Source organism: Ciconia boyciana, chromosome 3 (genome assembly GCF_034638445.1).
Source record: "Ciconia boyciana chromosome 3, ASM3463844v1, whole genome shotgun sequence".
NCBI lineage: Eukaryota > Metazoa > Chordata > Aves > Ciconiiformes > Ciconiidae > Ciconia > Ciconia boyciana.
Window position 1 is genome coordinate 35060375 of NC_132936.1, and position 20653 is coordinate 35081027.

The following is a 20653-nucleotide window of genomic DNA, read 5'->3' on the forward strand; positions in this document are numbered from 1 at the left end:
AGAAAGCAAGGTGTAAAAAAAATGCCAGCAGACTGGGAAGGCTCTCCTCCCTCCTCCAACTATTTTTTAAACACGTGCCAGTGCGTTTTCTGCTCCCCTGTTTCCTCAGCCTCTCTTCCCTTTGCCTCTCCCCATCCTACCCTAGAAGGGTATACACAAGTAGATAACTCCCTTGGATCAATACTTTAAAAAAGGGAAGAGAGCTGCATTGCTGTTGGCTTCTTCGTCTCTCGCAGTCAGAAGGGAGCAGAGATCCTCAGTGGGGCAGAAAGTTCCTAGCAGCACAGGGGAGATTCTGTGCAGTGCTGGCAAAACTGAATTAATTTGAATTTTTTGCAGTGGGAGACCTCTAGTAAACTCCATGTTCTAAGGAAAGCCGTCAGAGCTCCTGGAATGGGAAGGAATAAAGGCGGGTCAAATCACTGGCTTTTGTAAAAAACTATCTTATTGAGAGTTGTTAAGGGTAACCAAAACCCTTAGTAAGCACTTTAATAATTTCCGGACCAAATGCCTAAGTCATAATATTTGGGTGACCTTACACTTTTTTAAGTTGCAAGAATGATTTGCAGGAGTGCATGCTGCTTTTCTAATGATATCTGATTTGCTGGTAGCCAGACACCACTGATTAAAAATGGCTGTTACCCTGCTGCGCTGCTCAGAGCAGCATGGGACAAGCCAAGCTTACCCCTCGCCATCGTGTTAGTAACCAGGGACACTCTTTCTTCAACACAGTCTGTATTGCTCAAGGCTTTCTAGTATGTTCTATGTGAGCCTCAGATCCAGACAAACACGCCTAAATATAGAAGTTTGCTTGTAGGTGGGTACATGTGTGCTACGTGTCTATACTTCCAGTATAGTCGGTTGAGATCTAGGGCTTAGTTCAGTGGAGTACATAGAGGTGTCCCCTGTTACATGATATTCCCTGCTCTCCAGTGACTTCTCCTGAAGGGCACAGCCTTCCCAGGTCTGAGACCATAGCTGCTGGACCTAGGGGATGTCTCAGATACCTTAGGGCATCTCAAATGGCACTGGACAAATAAATTCTGGCAGCTGAATCAAGCCTTTTTTTGTACCAAGCCCAGAGCACGAGTCAGCTGAGCAGCCAGCAGGAGCCTTCCTGAGGATTAGCTGCAGCTCTCTCAGTTAACGTGATTTCCTTGTGCTGCATGGAGAGTTCAGACACCTGCTTCACATGTACACACCTAAATTTAAATGTCTTCACATGGACCTGAATCCCACCCCATCTATTTTTCTGATCTCCATTAGAATTTGTGATGTCTTTAACTCTTCCTGCTCAGTTATCCTATTTCTGAATTCTCACCCAGACCTGCTGCACCTGGTTGCGGTGCTCTTGAGACTTGTACTGTGCAGAGATGCGCTAGGATACTTTATCCATTTCTGGCTCTTCCTGATCTCTGAACTTGTTGGGTTTACATCTAGAAGCAAATCAGCTTTTTTGGTAGCCAATTATATGGTAGCCACCTATGATCCACCTATGCAGTAGCCAAAGGCATTTTAAAATGTCGTAGCATAAGACAGGCAGAAGGTCAACCTAGCCTAACACACTACGTCCAACAGTGACACTAGTCGACAGTGAACGGTCAGGGAAGATTACACAAGCAGGGCAAACATACAGCAATATTTCTCCATAAGAGTCCCTCAGCCTCCAACAGCCTGCTACTTGGAGACGTCCTGAGCCAGAAGTGGGCTCTTGGTATTAATTAGTCCAGGATTAAATTTTGTCCCATGAGATCATCCTGCTAGCTCTGAACCCATGTAAACTTCTAGTATCTTGTGACAAGGATTTCCACAATTTAACAGGACACTCCTTAAACCACAGGTTGTCTGTACACTTAGTATTGTAATAAGAGGACAAAGCCATCCACAGGTGAGTTCAGAGAAACCCGGGATGTTGGCAGGCAGAGGTATTTGGACCTCAACCTGCTTTGGTGGTTGAGCAGAATGAACACAGGCTATTTTCTACTGTACTGGAGCAGGCTAAGGAAACAGTCTCCTGCTTGTAGGTACAGCCGGTGTCTCTCGCCGCTCGCCTGTGGGAGGGCCTTTTCACTTACTGAGTCATTCTTGACTTGTAGGAGCTAGGCTTGGGACAAGATGAGTGGTCATACCCAACACAAAAGAAGCAAAACTCATGTCAACAAGAACCTGCTTTCAGGAATTTCTGCATTGGCAAACATGGGTTTAGATTATCCTTGCATATAAACATACAAACACCACAAAATCCTAAGATTTAAACCAAGTGTTTCTTACAGAGGCTCTTTAAGCTTTTAAAGAAGGTCAGGAAATTAATGATGAGGGGATGAAGTAACACAGCGCTTGTTCTGTCCTTTTCCAATCCCTGCACACCAGTGTGTCTGCCCCAATCATCACAAAAGAACATTATGCATTCTCACAGCCTCTGTGTGCCATCACCGTACCTCTTCTCCTCATCTCCCTTTAAATGCTGTTCTGGCTCAAAGGGCAGTTGGCTGATTAGTTCATGCAGAACAAACTCACTCTCACAGTGTGAACCTGTGACCTGAAGAAATAAATCCTAACACTTGCTGGGCTTCAACAAACTTTCCAGGCTGCCAGCTAAAAGAATGCTTCTGAGTACCCAGCACTGTATTTCTTCCTTTCCAGAAAATGGTACATCAGGGGAGTTTTGTCCTGAAACTACATGCCTCAACCACACAGCGTTTGTACTCATAGGAAATTAGTATGTGTGCTTGTAAGTCTGGTTCCACTGGACTCTCACCACTGGGGCTGCTCTATTTTTTTCTTACCTCTTTTTTGCCTTTTCATAGGAAAGTTGCTATGGGAAAAGATATAAAGGGAAAAAGTTCTAGTGCATCTACTGATTTGTACAGTTTGCTATATCAGGCTTTAAAGCTCCTGCATGAGGTTCCTTCAACACTGCTCCTCTTATCCACACGTTTTCAAAATTACTACCGTCAGTTTTTAGCCTGGAGGCTTCCGAGGCAGTTTTTGACACCAGCCCTGACCTCACATCCCTTCCTCAAACAGGAATCTCAGTGCTTCAGATTCCCACCTGCTGCAGGAGGGGTCTCTCTTTTGGCCCCTCATTCAGCTCATGTACCTGTATGTGTTATTTATTGATACTTGGACATTAATGTTTTCTGTAATATATTTCTTTCAGACATCATTGTTCTCATCGCTTCAATAGCAGTTGTTTCTGCAAAAACTCAGGGTAACATTTTTGCAACATCAGCACTGAGAAGTCTTCGTTTCCTACAGATCCTTCGTATGGTGCGCATGGACCGAAGAGGAGGCACTTGGAAATTATTAGGTTCAGTAGTTTATGCACATAGCAAGGTACGTAATCCTAAATGCTGATTTTGTCTGATTGATATCTTCACTTGGTGTGATTCAACAATAGGCCAAGGAAACAAACATTTATCAGTTTTGAGCAGAATATCTAAAATTCTCTGAAGTGACATCAATTGTAATGGGCATTAGCACAGATACATTAGGGCATTATGCAGATACATGTTAAACGCTAACGGGTTTTAGAATATGTTGAAAATGTCCTTGATATGCTGTTGTGATTCGATATATATTGGTGAAGTTGCTGGAGCGTCAAACCATAGGAGTAGATTCAGTCCAGTTTTAGAGAAAATTTGCATCCGTAGGGAAGCATTTGACTTTTAACTGCTCAAATGCCAAAAAAGTATATAGATCTTTTCATTCTGTCTTCCTTGAAATGCCATTTTGTTCGGTCTTTCAAATGGATATTGATCTCTGATTTCTTTTATCTAGGAATTAATTACAGCCTGGTACATAGGATTTTTAGTACTCATCTTTTCATCTTTCCTGGTTTATCTGGTGGAAAAAGATGCAAATAACCAATTCTCCACATATGCAGATGCTCTCTGGTGGGGCACAGTAAGTACAGAAGAATAATATGCACTGTTTAACCAGAATGCTAGAGTGCTTTGAATTTCACCTACTGTGGATTTTAACTTAGTGTGCTCTTCAGTGAATTGTTTTCACCAGCAGAAAACTGGTCTGAGAAGCTCCCTCCTCCAGCTATTCATTTGCACATCCATAGCTCATTTCAGCCCATCCTGCAGAATAGCTGTTTATGTGTTTCTGCTGCAAACCAGACCACCGAACCTTCAAGAGAAGAAAGCATTTTATTTTTTAACCCAGATCCTTTCAGTAATATAGTTTGTAATATGGTCCCACAAAGAGCTGCTTTGATCCAAATCAGAGGGCTGTAAGCTGCAGTGAAGGAAAAGGAACAAGTGTCAGCAAAGAAAAAGGGAAAAAATTCTTACATCAGCTTTGTGGTGAAGAGTATCATCAGCGCCCTTAGAATGATGTTGTTTCTCCTTCCCCTGTACCTTGAGCACAAAAAGCAAGAATAAATATTCCCATTCGGGTTCAGCAGTGTTCTCCAATTATTTTACAGGTGTAAAAGCCCTGATTTAGTTGAGCTCACGCTTAACTATCAAATCAATTGTTTTTACTTTGTTGAAATCTGTGGGATCTAAGTACATGCCTGACTACTTTTCTGAAAGAAGGAGGATTATATGAATTCTTACATGTTTAAATGAACTAGGCTTTAAATGAACAATGAAAAAGTAGGTCTGAATTTTTTTTTTTTTTAATGGCATAATGTGTACGGGCTTTTGCTTAAAAATGCCCTATAGTGAGCTAGAGTCCTGCACTGCGTGGGAGTTACTTAGGCAGCTTAGGAAATCTGCCCAAAAAAAGCCTATGGCAGAGCTATTGCCAGGCAGTATAAAACTGCTTTTCTTTCCTTCTCATGCAGTAGAACAAACACCATGAGCTCTGACAGTGTCTGGGTAGTGAAACGATGCCTGCAATATCATTAACGCTGACATAACCTAGAGCACTTATTAGTTTTCCTGGAATAAGTGCGAGACCTGAACCAGCCTCTGCCACCTTTCCTCATCAGAGGGATGCAGAAATGAAGCTTTCTCACCTCAGACCTTCTGCTGACAAGACTTCATCTGGACTCAGTAGTATCCGCAGATTCAAAGCATGCGCAGATGGACTGTGCAAAAGCCTTTTCTGAAATGCTTTGCATCCTTGAAAAGTATTTTTAACAATTTTGTTTACATTTTGAGCAAAGGTCAAGGTCTTATCCTATTAGTAGGACTAGTTTGTGTATTTGAAATTCGTTCATGTAAGGGTTAATCATTTGTTACATGTCTTCCCTAGAGACTATATTTCTGTGTTATTGGTGCACAAAATTGGGAGCTTGAAAGTAAATGCAAATTACTTGTGCATTTACAAATATACAGCAATATTTTTCCTGAAACTTGTTGCTTTAGAGCATCAATGCAGATCTCTAATAAAATACATGATTTTATCCTGTAATCCAAACACATGTCAAATTCATGTCGGCTAAAGCCATGAGAGAAGGTTTTGCCCTCAGTCACACTACTGCAATTTATTTTGTGGTTTATCTATCTGTAACTGAGAGTAGAATTTGGCCCATGCAAGAGAAGTTTCATTTCTCTTCAAAAGCTCAGATTCTCTTCAAAAGTCCAGATTTGGCTTAAAGCTTTCTGACCTGCCCATATTGATACAGTTGTGAAGCATCTGGCTTGGGATGCTGGTGTCCTCACTGGTGGGTACCCTGGCTCCGGCAGTCTGCAAACACCATTTCCCCTTTGGGGGTGGCAGTGGGGATATGGTCCTGCAAGAGACCCTCCTGAGGTCATGTAGGTGGGATGTGGCAGTGCATGGGTGTGGGAATATGTGTTTTCAGCCACTCGATTCTCCAGGAAACACCCTCTACTGCTCTGCAAAGCCGTAGGTGGGATGTGGCAGTGCATGGGCGTGGGAATATGTATTTTCAGCCACTCAATTCTCCAGGAAACACCCTCTACCTCTCTGCAAAGCCGTGTTTGACTTAGCACTGCATAGGCAGGGAGTTTGGACTAAGCAGAGGATTGTAGCCACCTGCCAGCAGGCAATAGTGAGGGGATACATATGCATGAGGAACAGAAAAGTCCCAGCAAACTCAGACCTCAACTCTGATGTCCAACTGAGGCTCATGTCAGATCCAGATCCTTCTCCCTGAGCAGCTCTAGCAGCAGGAACAAGATCTGCGTTTTAGGATTTGCTTCTCCACTACTTGCTGACTGCTATTTTTTAAGGAAAAACCTGCTAAGAAATAATCATTGTATAAGTGGTGCTTAAAATATTTTGTACACTATGAAGTGAAAATGTATGACTCATAGGTCAGATAAGTAGTGCAACTGAGAAAATAGGAATCTTTTCTTGTCATCAGCAGGAAAAACAACAAATTATAATCAAAAACCTGAAAACAATCTATATTGTATATTTCTATATCTTTTCTTCTTTCCCCAGTGTGACATGAATACATTTAAATTTTTAATGTGCTTAAGTGCACAAAGTTACTGAAAATCAGTGTTCCCTCTTACCTGTTATCTTTGCCATTTTAATAATAGTATTTTTTGTATAATATGTAAAACAGTATGTGGGAAATGCATAACGTGCTTCTTAGTCATCGTTGTTTTTACTGCCAGAGTAACCCACATGCAGATTTTGAAAAGGTCAGATGGTGTGGCTTTCTAGGGGAAATCAATGCTTAGTCTCATTGATTTGTTTATTTGCAAAAGTTGTTCTAACTTAAACCACAGAGTATCTACCAAATCCCAGACTGAATTCTGTGATGGCAGAGGTACAAGAAAGAAAAGACTGCACTGAAGTCAGGCACAAACAGTCAGCTTAAATTCCAAGCTTTTAGAGGCACTTATGCCCCCCCCCTTACAGGACCAGACCCAGCATGAAGCAATTAACCCATTCATTAATTCAGATTATTTGAAGGCCATACCCTGCTATGGTCATTTCACTGAGTCCGTTTTTGAAGACCATAGTTTTACACTGAAATGAAAGGCAGCATATGGCATCCTAATTTACACATGAATACTCCACTGTATTTGCAATTGCACATTGTACTGTGCAACCTGCAGTTTAAACATCATGCTAATGTTACTATTGTGAATATTCTTGTGGTTGGGGTCCCCACCCACAGTGCTGCCTAACACAGCAGCACACAACAGTGTGTGTTATATGAAGAGTTCAGCTTTGGAATTTGCTTTGGTAGAGAAGGTAAATTCCTTTAACAGAACAAAATAACTAAACTATATGGGAACAAAAGGTCAATTCAAAAACTTACGTATTTCAAAACCAAATCATGCATGGTTTTCTGAGAACTGCTAGTGTCAGCTAGAACTGTGTGTGCTTACAGCGGCATTTAGTTTGTAAATTAATTACTTTTACCTGCAAATGTAATGCAAGTAAATGCAATTAAGATTCCTGTCTCTCTTACACTTTTGACAGAGTTTCTCTTAATGAGTCATTATTTTCTAGTAGTATCTAGTAGTTACAGTTGGGTACAGAATGGCTCTGGTACTCCACAGTGACCTGTAGGGGAACAAAACATCTTACGATGAATAATATTGTCACAATTACTAGCTCAAAGGAGTTAATATTGATGACGTTTTTCCGATTTAATGTAATAATAGCATGAGAAAACTACATTTTTTCAGTTAATTGATGTCAGGTAAAGATTCAAAAGGTAAGTACTGCTAGCAGAACATAAAATGACATCAGAAAGAAATATTAGGGTAGAGGGGGGCCTCCTGGGTCCTATCTCATCTAATTGAAGGCACCTAGGTTATATAATCACATTCATTATTATATTACCTCACTTATTATTAGCATATTTATTAGCTCCAGCAATGAGATATAACAGCAGTTCTATCAACGTTGTGAGTTTTGAGTCTAGCCAGGTGACACTGTCTGCCTTTGCTGGTCTGTCCAGACACCTCATTTATAGAAGCAACCAAAATAGAGTGTTTTGCATCCGGTACAAAAGATAGGACTCAGCTAGCCCATTTAGCCATGTAGGAGTGTGATTCAGTTGCTTGGACATAGGCATACAACGCCATGGAACATCTGTTGCAGGGTCTGCTGCCTCTCCTGCGCGTGGTCCCTGTTCAGATGCCCCAGGGTATCTCAGGTGGCACTAGACATTTGTTTTCAGGCAAGCCCAAGTCCTACATTTTAGGATAGGGTGAGTTAGTTACCTGCTGGAGGAATCTATTTCCATTGTGCATGTTGTGGTGAGCAGGTCATGCTAAACATCTAAGCATTTTATTTGTCAAATTGGGTGAAATGAATCCTATACAAATAAAGGTTTGGTTTATTGTTCTGGTTCAGGCTGTGGTGATCAGACACCAGGCTGCTCAGCAGGTATCCCCAGAAAGACATGACTTGCACGCCTTGTTATTTCTTTTACTGCATCTTGATCCTCTTTTTCACCCCTTTGCTTCCTCTGACCAAGTCTCCTCTCAAATAAACAACCTGTCCCTAATTACCTTCACAGGTTTGCTACAGATTTTGTAGATCTGTTACCTAGTCACTCTTGGCCTTGTATGGTACTGCTAATGCAGTCACCTAGATGCTGATGTCCTTGAAAAGACTGTAATCCCCAAAAGCTCCCAAATAATTTCCTCCAGTCACCTTTGAGCTTTGGTCACTTCTCCCTTAACCACCCATGGGATCCAGCCTTCCCTGACAATGCTAGCTGTAACTTCTGTCTGCTTTTTACATTATTATCAGTGACGTCTGGAAATTTCTCATGTTGTCATGGTCTCACATCCAGTAGTTTTCCACACCCTGTTCAGTTAATTTAACCTCAGGATTATGCCAGTCTGGGCCTGGCCAGTGGTTTAGTCATTTGCTTGCAGCACTAACAAAGGTACTGAAGATTATTCCTGAACTTAATCCTGAAGTTGTCTGGAAAAATATTTTCTTAGTTGTGTGATGAGAGGAATATAAACCAAAGACCAAATGCATTTGTTCAGCGTTGAGTAAGATGATAGGGCACAGTGCTGACACCCATCGCCCATGTAAAGACTGTCCTGAGATAAAACAGCTCAAAGTAAGCAAGAAGCCACTGATACTCTTAATCATATACTGATACCATCAAGTCTTCAGGACCTAAAAGAATGGGTGGAAAGGCTTTAATATGGTCCTCTTATTTTCTTTGGAGAAATTCCAGAAATACAGTCTATGTGACTGCTCCTGGTTTTGGATCGCTCCCAGATGTCAGATACCAAAGGTTCAAGTTTATCTTTGACTTCTTCGGAAGACAGTTCGGTGGCCAAATCATTAATATGCAGATGACACTTAGCTCTGTTTCCTTCTTGTCAGCCCAGGAAGGAGATATCTCTGTACTTTCCAGTGTCTGGCAGAGATAGGGAGCTGGACAGAAGCCAAGAAACCAGGCTTGTTCCAGAGCTTCAAACTGCTTCGTGATGACTGGCCTGGAAACAAATTTTGAGGAATTTTTATTCAGGGATTCATTTGTTCAAGTGCTTTGTTGCTGTCGGGGTCTTAATAGCCTCAAACTGTTCTGCACTTGCCTTCTGATGAGAAGAGCTGGGAATACCCTCCTCAGCAAACAAAGGAAAACCAAACTAAGCCCCTCTGCCAAGCCAAGAACGTGGTTGCATCAGCTCACCTCTGCCAGAAAGGAGGGAGCTGCATTCCCATCTCCCTTCCTCTTTATCGCTCAATCTCAGCCACGCGCTACCTTGTGCAGGCTCTGGAGCTTGTTAAGCACCTCCATGAGCTAACACGACTCACCGAAAGAGCAGATACAAACCACGCAGAAATATGGATAATTCTTTCCACCTTCCTCTGTTGTGTTGGCTCTCAAAAGAGTCCAGCAAAAGCTGGGAAGAGGGGATGGGGCAGGGAGGTGAAGAGGAGCAAGGAAGGAGAGTGAGACCTGATAAGCATGCAAGGTGGTGTGCCTGCGACCAGGCTTGCATTATAAAACTTGAGACTTGATAACCACTTGAAATTTCAGCTGCGGCCTTAATTCAGCTCACTCCCTTTTAGTCACTACGGCTTTCTCAGGGTAAATTACCCGCAGCTTGTTCCCAACAATGGGAGCAATTAAAAGCACTGTTTACTATCTACAGAGCCCTAAATAGTTGAAATCTAATTACTTCCAAAAGACTTTCCTTCTTTGTCTTGTGGTGACCCCGGCATTAAATAGAATTCCTTTGGCCGTCTTGCCTAGGAATGAACTTTGAGAAAGCTGGAAGCAAAATAATGTCTCTAGAAGGCATTTTCCTGAAGAATTCGTTCCTGCCAGAGTATTTGCTAAGCCTGGACTTGCCCACATTTGGTACACGATGTAAAATAATTCTCCGTGCACATGTTCTCCACTAATAACAGGCCCCGGAGTCCTTCGTATTCAGCCTACTGTTGTCTATCTCTGTCCTTTAACATCCTGTGCTGTTGCCTGAGCATGCACCCCGCAGCCTCCCACACGGCCTTTGGAAATCCTCCACTCCACCCACTCCTCCTCCCTCTGCCCGCACCAGGCAGCGGGGTGGGTCCAAACTCCCCGAAGCACAGAGGGAAGCACAGAGACGTGACTTTCTCCTGCCAATCCTAGATTTGGGACTGGCACGCTTCCGAAGCCAGGAGCAGCCTGGAGGACATTTCCTTGGGTTGGGGAAGACCCTCAGCCACACACAGACATGAAGCCATAATCTTTTGCCTTGGAGATATGCTCAGTAAACCACAACCATGCACCATTATCCCAGCAGCACTTGCATATGCGCTGCATTTCGACGTGGCCTGCAGTCAATGAGTTGCACGTGGAGAGCCCTCCCATGTGCACCAAACTCTGCCATCATCTGCACTGGTGCTACACAGCAGGGGTGCTGGCCTCCGCAGCACGGCTTTCGAAACATCTGTATGCTGAACCTCTGATTGTACTCACCACATGAAGGGATTACAGATGCCTTCCTCTTCCTCTTTGACCTCTCCCCATGGAGGTCTGAGCTAACGTTGTCCAACAGCCTGAGGTACCTCTGCATCTGCTGCTGTGTAGTAGTCTTTGGAGCTTCATGTCAGGAGTGATGTAGGTATATCTGGGCCTGTCATAAGGAAGGGGAAAGGACCAGGAACTTCTTAAAGTTCCTTCCAGCTTTTGATTAGTGTTTTTTGTGTTTCAGAAGATGATCCACTTCACATTGTGGCTTGTAGAAAATGCAGCTGCTTCTTGCTGTTCCTTTGACTTTATCTCATGTGTGAACTTCAGCTTCCTTTTAGGGCTACTATATTTTTTCAATATGATCCCTGTGTAATTTATATTTGTGTAGTCATGCAAATAGATACAGTTATATTTCTCTAATGAAAACAGGTGAAACACCTTTACATCCATGGAAAAGAACACTTTTTTCTGCCTGATTCACATAATTTCCCACCATTTGCCTCAACTTTGAGATCCCAGACCTTCTGTTTTATTATTTTTAAAACTTATTTATTGCTTATTTAGGTATTTTTCTCACATTTATTAATCTCAGTTTCATTCAGTCATAAACAGTATTAAGCTTTCATAGAAAAATGTATTCATATTAATTTATTTATGTTTTTGTTTTAGAAACAACTATTTATATTTCATGTGTCTTGAATTATTTAGTGGAAATGCTGTTTCATGCCGTGTAAATAATCTGCAACTAATCTCTCAGTGACTTCTGGTAAACCACGATGTTCATTCATTTCTTTTTAGATCACATTGACAACCATTGGCTATGGAGACAAAACTCCTCTTACTTGGCTTGGAAGGTTGCTTTCTGCAGGATTTGCTCTACTTGGCATTTCTTTCTTTGCACTACCTGCTGTGAGTATGCTTATAAAATTTGGAAAGAGGTAATAGAAACTTCCATAGCTCCAATTTGTTATGATACAAAAAGGTGAAGGAAGCTCTCTACATAAAGAACAACTGTTAAGGCTTTTTGCTCTGTGACAACACTGGCGAACTGCTATCCAAAATCCAAATGAAAGGTTTGGTGTTGCTGTCATTGCTTGAGTTTTGGGGAGTTTCTTTGGCAAGGATGGAACTGGGAAATAATCCTAAATTAGGTAGCATACTATTGTGTAAGGTTGAAATTCCTTTCTTTTGTTATGAATTGTGGCTCATATATTACTGCTTTTCTTTCAGGTTTTTGACAAAAATCAGCTGATATGTTTTTCTGAATTAGATCCTATTGAAAAAAAAAGTGAGATATTTCTAATAGGTTGTCTTGTATGACCATGTTCAGGCTACCAACAGAGAGTAGTAGAAGGCATTAAATCAACCAAAAGTTAATGTCATTGAATGTAAAAATGCAACTATCATTTTTTGGGAATGATTGTAAATAAACATGACAGTTTATTTATGTTGCTTTTATCAATGTTCAAGAGTTTTTAATGGAAATTGGAATCATCTAATGACCGAAGTATAGTGTAGCTTCATAAAAAACTTCATTTTTGTAAGTGAATTTCATTTCTTTTTTAAATTAGTATTGAATAAGCATTAAATCAGAAGTGGCATTTGTATATTGTTGTATTGCATTCTGTGCAACATATACAGAAAACCAATATTATAATACTCAGATTCATTATCTATATATCACTATAAAAGATGTATGTTATAATAATAGATTTGTTTTCAACCATATAGGCAAACCAAGATTAAAAGTTAGTATTTGCCAACAGCATTGAATCATCTAGTGTACTGCTTTTATTTCTTATTCTAAGTACAGGGAGTATTTCAGTATTTCTGGCATATTATAATGCATTATAATTATAATACGTTACCTGTTTGTGAATCTTTGACATTTAATAGCAGCTACTGTAATTAATTCTCTTTGTTACCTAGTCACCACTAACAAGAAAGTTAGTGTTAGCAGGACTACAATGAACATGTTAAAGATGAATAACCTTACATATTAGAGATGCCAGAACTTTTGTTCCTCATGTTGTATCTATGTACAGATACTCATTTTCCTCACAAACACTTTTGTGTTGAATCTGTCTGTAAAACAAGATATATGTGGGAATCTTGCACATTTCTAATATTATTTTATCCTGACTAAGAATCAAGTGGAAATATTCTTCCTTATAATGCAGACATGTCCAGCAGAAATATTACACTCCTTGCAAGCCAAGGAGGGAAACATTTTCAGTCTTTGGGTCTGGTCAGCAGGACTCAAATTTGCCTTACTTATTCGAAGGTAAAAAAGCCAAAAGGGGAGACGTTTCATTGTCAGCTTTTTTCATAGCCTATAGAATGAACAATGGGGATTATTTAGATGGGAAAGAGTGAGAAGAAATGGTCTTAATCTCTTAAGCAAGGCATTTTCTAACTTTTCTAAAATCAAAAGTTACAATAAGCACTGCAGATATGAACTTTGAAGTCCATATATATCTGGCATATCTGGCAGCTGGTCATTTCATCATTCCTGGCTTAAATTCCTCTGAATGTTCCTGCCTGATGTTTTATATATAGATATATATCCGTGGCCCTTAGAGTTGCAGGAACATAGTATAGCACAAATACAAGCAATGGTTGGGATGAGTGGTCATTGGTAGCACCACAGATGTTACCTCTTAAGTAAGGAGTCTCCTGCCTCACCACGAGTGGACACTGTTGTTAAGCCTTATAGTGTCATATACTGTCATAAATGTGTTATCAGAAGCAATCATATGGCGTAACATCTTCACAAAACCTTTGTAGTTGATTGTGTATATTTGTTGAAAAAAGTACCTACATAATGATAAATGGCATATTGTATTGCAGGGCATCCTTGGCTCAGGATTTGCGTTAAAAGTGCAGGAGCAGCATCGTCAAAAACACTTTGAGAAAAGAAGGAATCCAGCTGCCAGTCTAATTCAGGTAAATATGAAATCAGTGAAAAGATAACAGTAGGTCATTTAAAGTACACATTGGAGCAAGTTTTATTGTTTCAATTTGGAAAGTTTTGTGGAAATAATGTTTAACAGATTGGTTAGTTTCATGAAATAAGTTTGTTCAGTGATTGCTGTGTGTTGCCATAACTGTGTATATAGCATTTCTATGCGTAGTTTTTCAGTTCTTCTAGCCATGCTGAAGAAACCAAGTCAAGGATGTCAATTGCATGCGTACAGTTATCGAATTACTTGGAAAAATAGAACTGATCCCTAGACAACCCAACTGACAGCACAGCACTCTTGCCTATATTAAGCCACTTTTCATCTACTACAGGGTTTAAAGTGCTCCAAGGAGTGATATACTTGGTGAAAATGAAAAGTGTCCTGCCCAGAGAATTGCTTTCACTATTAGTCAATTTAAAAGCTGGAAATGTAGGTGCTAGCAACTCCAGAATGTCTGAAATTGTCTGAAGTGGTTTCAAATCCAATATTGACATGATGGTGCAGATCCATGATCTAGAAAGATTTTTTTTAAGCAAAAGTGACATTATATTTGTTAAACAGCTCTTTTGCATGTTTTTTTCCCTTAACTTACAGTCCCAGTTAAAAATGAGAAAATCCTCTAAAGAATGATTTTGCACCAAGCTTTACTCTACTTGATACACTGAAAAAAAAAGGGGGGAAATAATGTTCTAGCACCCTAGTTTATTTTCTTGGGATCCCAAGTGTTTTATGTGTGTCACACTGTTTTTTTAATTCTGAAATAATAAATCCAAATAAAGAAGCTGAGCATGAATATACTAGAGTTCCATGATAAGTTCAGGACAGATGCCAGGCTGTCTTTGAAGCATTCTTAAAGTTAATAAATGTTTTCCATTACTACTGTTCAATGATTATTGAATACTAAATACTTGAGCTGTAATATTTATTAGAATAATTAATAAATATAAATCCACTCCTTTTGTATCTATTTGTATCTATTGTATCTAATGAGCGTCTGGGATATTTTCTAACACATATATTCTAATCTACTTCTTCCAAGTGTGGCTGCCAGAGGAAACACACAATAGATTTAGGTTTTGGATGTAGCTCTTCTTATTATTGTATGACAGTCCAACTAAAATACTAGTAAGACAGCATGCTAAATAGATTAAGAGTAGCTAGCTGACTGATTTCAGAAAGTAACTCTCAATGGGCAAAAACATTGTGAAAGGAAGACATTTGTGGTGGGATCCCAATGATGAAGGTTGTCCAGCATTTACATGTTCATTTTCATGTTCAGCATTTCCAGTGATCTGGAAACTAATATAAAGTTGCTGATGGAGATATTTGCCAATGGCACAAGGCCTGGCAGAATAGTAAAGATGAGGGCAGGCACATGGGAATGAACCCGAGGATTATGTGGGTGACTTTATCCAAATAGCTTAATATACCAAATACAAAACTTGATCTAGAAACAATGATTCAGACTATTACAAAAGGACGATATCCTAATAGTAGTGACTCTGGAGAGGATGCGACCAAGGATGAGAAACACAGAGGAGAAAGAGTGAGGATGAAGGGCCAAGAGCTTCATACAAGTTCCCAATATGTTACTCCAGCTGGTTTATTACAGACCTTAGGTGCAGAACCAGAAGGGTAACAAGTAGGAGAAGGCTGATATTATCACTGTATATGGTGGTGCTGGTACTAACATGCTGCACATCAACTCAGCATCTACAGTTTGTAAATGAGACTGGAAAATTGGAGAAAGCAATGAAAACTTTGAAAAAATCAGTCCAGGGCTGGAAAAAAGTTCTTATTCATAAATGCAGGATGTGTCTGAACTTCATGTCATTGTCTACTGTAACAGTGCCTGGGCTTTTTTAAATTGTCTGATGAGGATATCGATAATGAACTACCATAGAACTCCATGTACTCTAGTTTATCAGGATAATGTCTATTTTCTAATCAGTTACTCTGTAGAATTAGTCTGTGCTAACTCCTCTGTTGCCATAGATATACTGTCTGATAGAGCCTTTAGCTGACTTAAAGACAGCTAAGGTATCACTATAGAAAACTGGAATGTTTCATAGGGACATACTTTTCTCAATATGTTTAGCTTATAAGAAATATTCAGTGTGAATATTATTTGAACATAAAAGTCCAGAGAGGAAGGACTGGAACCTGGAAGCAGACAGAAACATAACAAATATCTCTGGCTACAAGCCAAAACCAAAGAGTTTCAAATCAAAAATAATGCATATTTTTTTGACAATGAGAATGATCAACCAGTGGAACAATTTACAAAGTAAGTGACAGGTTCTCCATCTGTAGATGAAGACTAGGTATATTTCTGGGAGATATGCAGTAGGAAAACATAGGGTATTAGACTCCATACAGGAATACCTGGATGACATTTAATGGTTGACAATATACAGGAAGCGCAGATACTCAGCTAGTACAAATTAATATAGTTATGCTGACATCAGGGAAGCTGTTCCACTTTGTAGAACTGAGGATCTGTCTTGCTATCTACATGCAGTTATAAATCCAAACGGTGAATACATTTTCAATGCTATGCTTTGGTCACTCACCTTTGAAATGATTTATTTTGTGTTTTTAAACATTTAGCAGTGTTTCAAACCACAGAGAATACTTCACTTTTCTTCTAAATGCTTTTTGTCTGGTTTTCATTATCATTTACAAAATGTATTATGACACTTTCTTTACCTCAGACTGCAAGTTTGTAGGGGTGTCCCCTATGGACTTGTCACAAATAAATCACTGTGATGCTTTTTTGAGCACCTTTATATGTTGAATATCTTCTGGTGCTTCCACGAAGCCAGTAACTCTTACCTCACCATGTAAAGTGTACTGTGATTCACAAAAGTTTTGGTAGATTTTTACTGGTATTTCCTTAATCAACCTAATAGAGCACATCCCAATCTGAGCAAAATCCCCTCTCTTCGTAACCAGTGTGGTGGCATTGTCACTTCATGTTCTTGGTTCCTTTGTGCTTTTCTATTGTTTCCCCATACCAGGCTTCTTGGCGGTTTTATTCTACCGACGCCAGCCGAACAAACCTGACAGCCACCTGGCGATATTATGAAAGTATTCTTCCTCCCCTCAGGCATGTATCAGTGCTATGAATGATAAAAGAAAGCCATGACTTGTATTGGTTACTAATCTGCTTTTCAATTTTTTGTTTCATCCCCTGCTCCCTCTTGCCTTGTTTTTTCTTTTTTACCATATATCCTGCACGTAGTGTGTATGGCGTAGTTATGCGGCTGATGAGAAATCGGTTTCCATTGCTACCTGGAAGCCTCATTTGAAGGCCTTGCATACCTGCAGCCCTACAAAGTAGGTACAAATATGGCAGCTGGTGCTGTTCTCAATGTCTGTTCAAGCTTATAGAGAATTACTATTTGTCTGTTTCGTCTTGTTTTGTCTTCCTAAGTCCTCTCATTAAAAATTTCAACTAACAAATCATATCAATATTATCTAGGAGCCTAGGACAGTGGGATAAATACAAATCGTTGCCATTTATCTGAGCACAGGCATTAGAAACATTTTCCCCAAACCCTACTCATATATCAAGGTTAATGTTTCACCCATTTCCAAATTATCTCTAAGGAGGAAAATATTAACTTTAATGCAGAGCTTGTTCCTTGATTTAATGGTATTTTTATGCCTGTGCCTCTATATAAGGCTATAGCTACAGATCTACCTTTGTGAGGGAAGAGGACCTTGTGGTATTCTGCAGGTGAATGCACTGGGGAATTTGCTCCTTTTCATCATAACTTCTGGTATATTCAGTATTTCTGTAGGGCAAATTACACCCTCAGTTATACACACAGTTAGTGGAAGACAACTAAAAAGACCTGATGTCACAGTTTGGCAGACAGGAAATATTTGATGTCCTGGTTTGAGTGAGAATTCACAGAGCACTGGCAGCCCAAGACTCTTCAATAATTCAGCAAAAGATTTACCAGAAGGTAGTAAGTTGACTGATTCAATATGGGGCACAAATCAGGAAGTAAAGGATATGCGATAAAGATCAAAAAGGATAGCGCTAAGAGCCTTATGGGAAAGCTCTGATAAGCATCCTAACTGTTGTTATTGCAGACAGTGCAAGAGAATTAGTGGTTTCTCTCAAAGCTGGGTGATGAACATCCACATGACAGTAAAAAGGTAATCGTGTGCCAAAAAGCTCAGCCAAAAAGAGGTTTGGCTGGGTACCCAAAGCTGATCTTTGAATTTCAAAGAGCTGACAAGAACAGAGCCATAAGTAATCCATTACCATAACTGTAATTCCAAAATGCTCCAAAAACTAAAAGGAGCTTTTAGATTAAAAGTTACATGGAATATTGATTTTTGACATATACAAACAGGTCGAAGGCAACATTCGTATAAATGGATGGATATAAAATTACATAAATAATGAAGCTGTATCCCACCTAAAATATTCTAAAATATCACTGTCCCTCAAAAGTGCATCTATTTGTTATTTTAAATAAGTGTATTGCTGTACTATCCTAAAATTAAACCTTTTTATTTACCAGAGATAACTTTATCTAATAAGAGCCTACAGCTTTCTGTTATATATGTGTCAGCAATGCATTTTGCCTAACTGCTTTGCCAACTCAGTCTGCAGTGGTATGTACTAAGCATGTTATGCATGTGTTAAAACATCTGAAAAGTTTCTTTTTCAGAAGCATTGTAGTTACGAGTCTTGCTTGAATGTTTTTGTGGTTGCAATGTAACGTGTATGGTATGCTAATTAACATATCCATTTACGTTTATCATATATCTAACATCATCTGTAACTAAGTAATGTGATTACTATCTGCATAACAAGTATGTTTTTCCCTCCCACTCCCTGACCTGAAGAAAAGAACAAGGGGAAGCTTCTAGCAGGTTTGTAGTTTCTTTTATTTCTTTTATCTGTGAAATCGCTGCTTCTTAATGGCTTTTAGATATTTCAGGTTCTGTACAGTAGGTTCAATGAACTGTAACTGTTAACTGATAATAATCACAAATTGCATTTTTTTAAACTCATATCGATAGACTAATGCTGCTGAAATTTACTTCTTTGTCCCAGTTTTTGTATGGAAAAACTAGGCAATTTTTTACTTTTTAACTTTGAGGGTGAGCTCAGTTCAAACGGTGGCAGAGTAGCGAGCAGAGCAGCCTCCCCAGACCCAGCTCCTGGGCAAGGATGCGGCCCCCAGCTTCTGCCATAAAATCGATGCTCAGGGTTTCCAGGAATCACAGTGGAAGCCACAGGCATGTAGTTGAATTTGGCTTTGTGAACCAGCCCGCCAGCCCTCCATCTCAGAGGGAGGACCCCCCCGCCGGTGCTGGCTGGCTGTCACCTCAGCAAGGGTCTGTGCTGCCCTGCAGGAGTATGCTCAAAGCTTCCTCAGTGCCACGTCTCCATGTTTTCCCAACCTTTTCCTGCCGACCCCTCCTAAAGAGCGTTTTAGGACATGGCGGGTGGGGGGAAAGCATCACCACAGTGGCTCACCTCCCGGCTGCGTGGTTTGCACTCTCACATGGCCCTGTTGGGGCGGAGGAGGCAGCCTGGCATCTCTCCTTAAATAAGCCCCACCGCTGTCAGGGCTGTCCTCCCAGGATAAATAAAGCCCTGGAGATGCACAGGCCTAAGGCAGTAAGTGGAAATGCTGCTCTTTGCTGTACTTATAGCTCGAATCCTTAGGGACAGGAAAGGACTCAGTGGCTACAAGAGAAATTACATTGCCTCCAAAACTCCTTAGGGATGGGAGTCAGCACACGTTCGGCAGCCGGCACTGCGGTATCAGCACGATCAGAGAATAGTGGAGTTCACCTCCGAACAGAAAACAATGAAAAACCTAAAGTGTCGGTGACACATCAATCCCTGAAATACATCCACCCTCAAGTTGTACTGTGGTTCACAAACTCTTCTGGGTTACTCAGTCAGGGGTGGAAAGTCTTCATATCAATGACCCATGTCCCGTTCCACTTTCCAGATTGCTCCTCTGGTGCCTGGCTCCATCCTTTTCCCCGATGTGCACGTAACTGCTGTTAGTGTCACAGTAACTCGAGGGGACTGGATTTGCTCTGAGATGGCCCTCGAGCTCTGTCAGTTCTGAGACTTTTCATATACATTACCTCCATAGGCTTGCTAGCGACGTAATGATCTCATTAAATTATTACAGCCTGATCACAACTTTTTGCACTCACCAGCCATATTTCCTAGTCCTTCAATAGCAACGTTTAAAATTGACTTCAGCCTTTTTAAAGGTGAGACAGAAGTTGGAAGTAAATTAGTACATACCTCCAAAACAGTGGTTTGCGCAGAGGGGAGAGGTTATTCCCACTTGTACCTGCGAGCACTTAAAGAGACAAATTAACTTACAATAAGTAGAAGCTAGATGCAAAAAGAAAAAACCCCAGCTGTCAAAATTACATTACATGCTCCATGTTAGTGGTAACTGTTGTGGTTTTAAAAGTAATCAATGATTTAGCCAGATTTTTTCCCTTTATTTTCACTGAATGGAAGATGTCTGTCCCTTCTGAAACTCTTAACTAATATGTGCACTGCTGCAAATTAGCATAGGTATAAAAATTGTCTAGTCAACTCCTGAGATCCTGGTCTACAGTAAAAACCCTACAGACCACTCAGTGCCTTCTAAAAAAGGTGTGTTTTGTTGGTGGCTGTTTATCATTCTTATGCTGATATATTGCTGTATGTTTGTATCACTTAAAATACATGTGGTGTATGTGGTCTTTTATGGTAAAAATATAAATGCAAACTGCTGCAACGTACTTCGAAATAACTGTCCCCGACTATTTAACTTCTTTCTTACTGCAATGCTGAGTGACTTGCATGGGATGCTATGTG

General features: G+C 40.3%; 1 protein-coding gene across 2 annotated transcripts in view; it reads left to right on the forward strand.

Annotated features, from left to right (window-relative positions):
- KCNQ5 (potassium voltage-gated channel subfamily Q member 5) overlaps positions 1–20653 on the forward strand; it is a 305096-nt gene that overhangs the window by 246693 nt on the left and 37750 nt on the right. The window contains exons 4-9 of one of the 2 annotated variants that reach the window (XM_072855287.1): positions 3161–3336; positions 3781–3906; positions 11624–11734; positions 13676–13771; positions 16809–16897; positions 18658–18684. In XM_072855287.1, the coding sequence (XP_072711388.1) occupies positions 3161–3336; positions 3781–3906; positions 11624–11734; positions 13676–13771; positions 16809–16897; positions 18658–18684 (625 nt within the window). Of the gene's footprint in view, positions 1–3160; positions 3337–3780; positions 3907–11623; positions 11735–13675; positions 13772–16808; positions 16898–17032; positions 17128–18657; positions 18685–20653 lie in introns of both variants that reach the window. The other variant, XM_072855286.1, reaches the window with a different exon arrangement.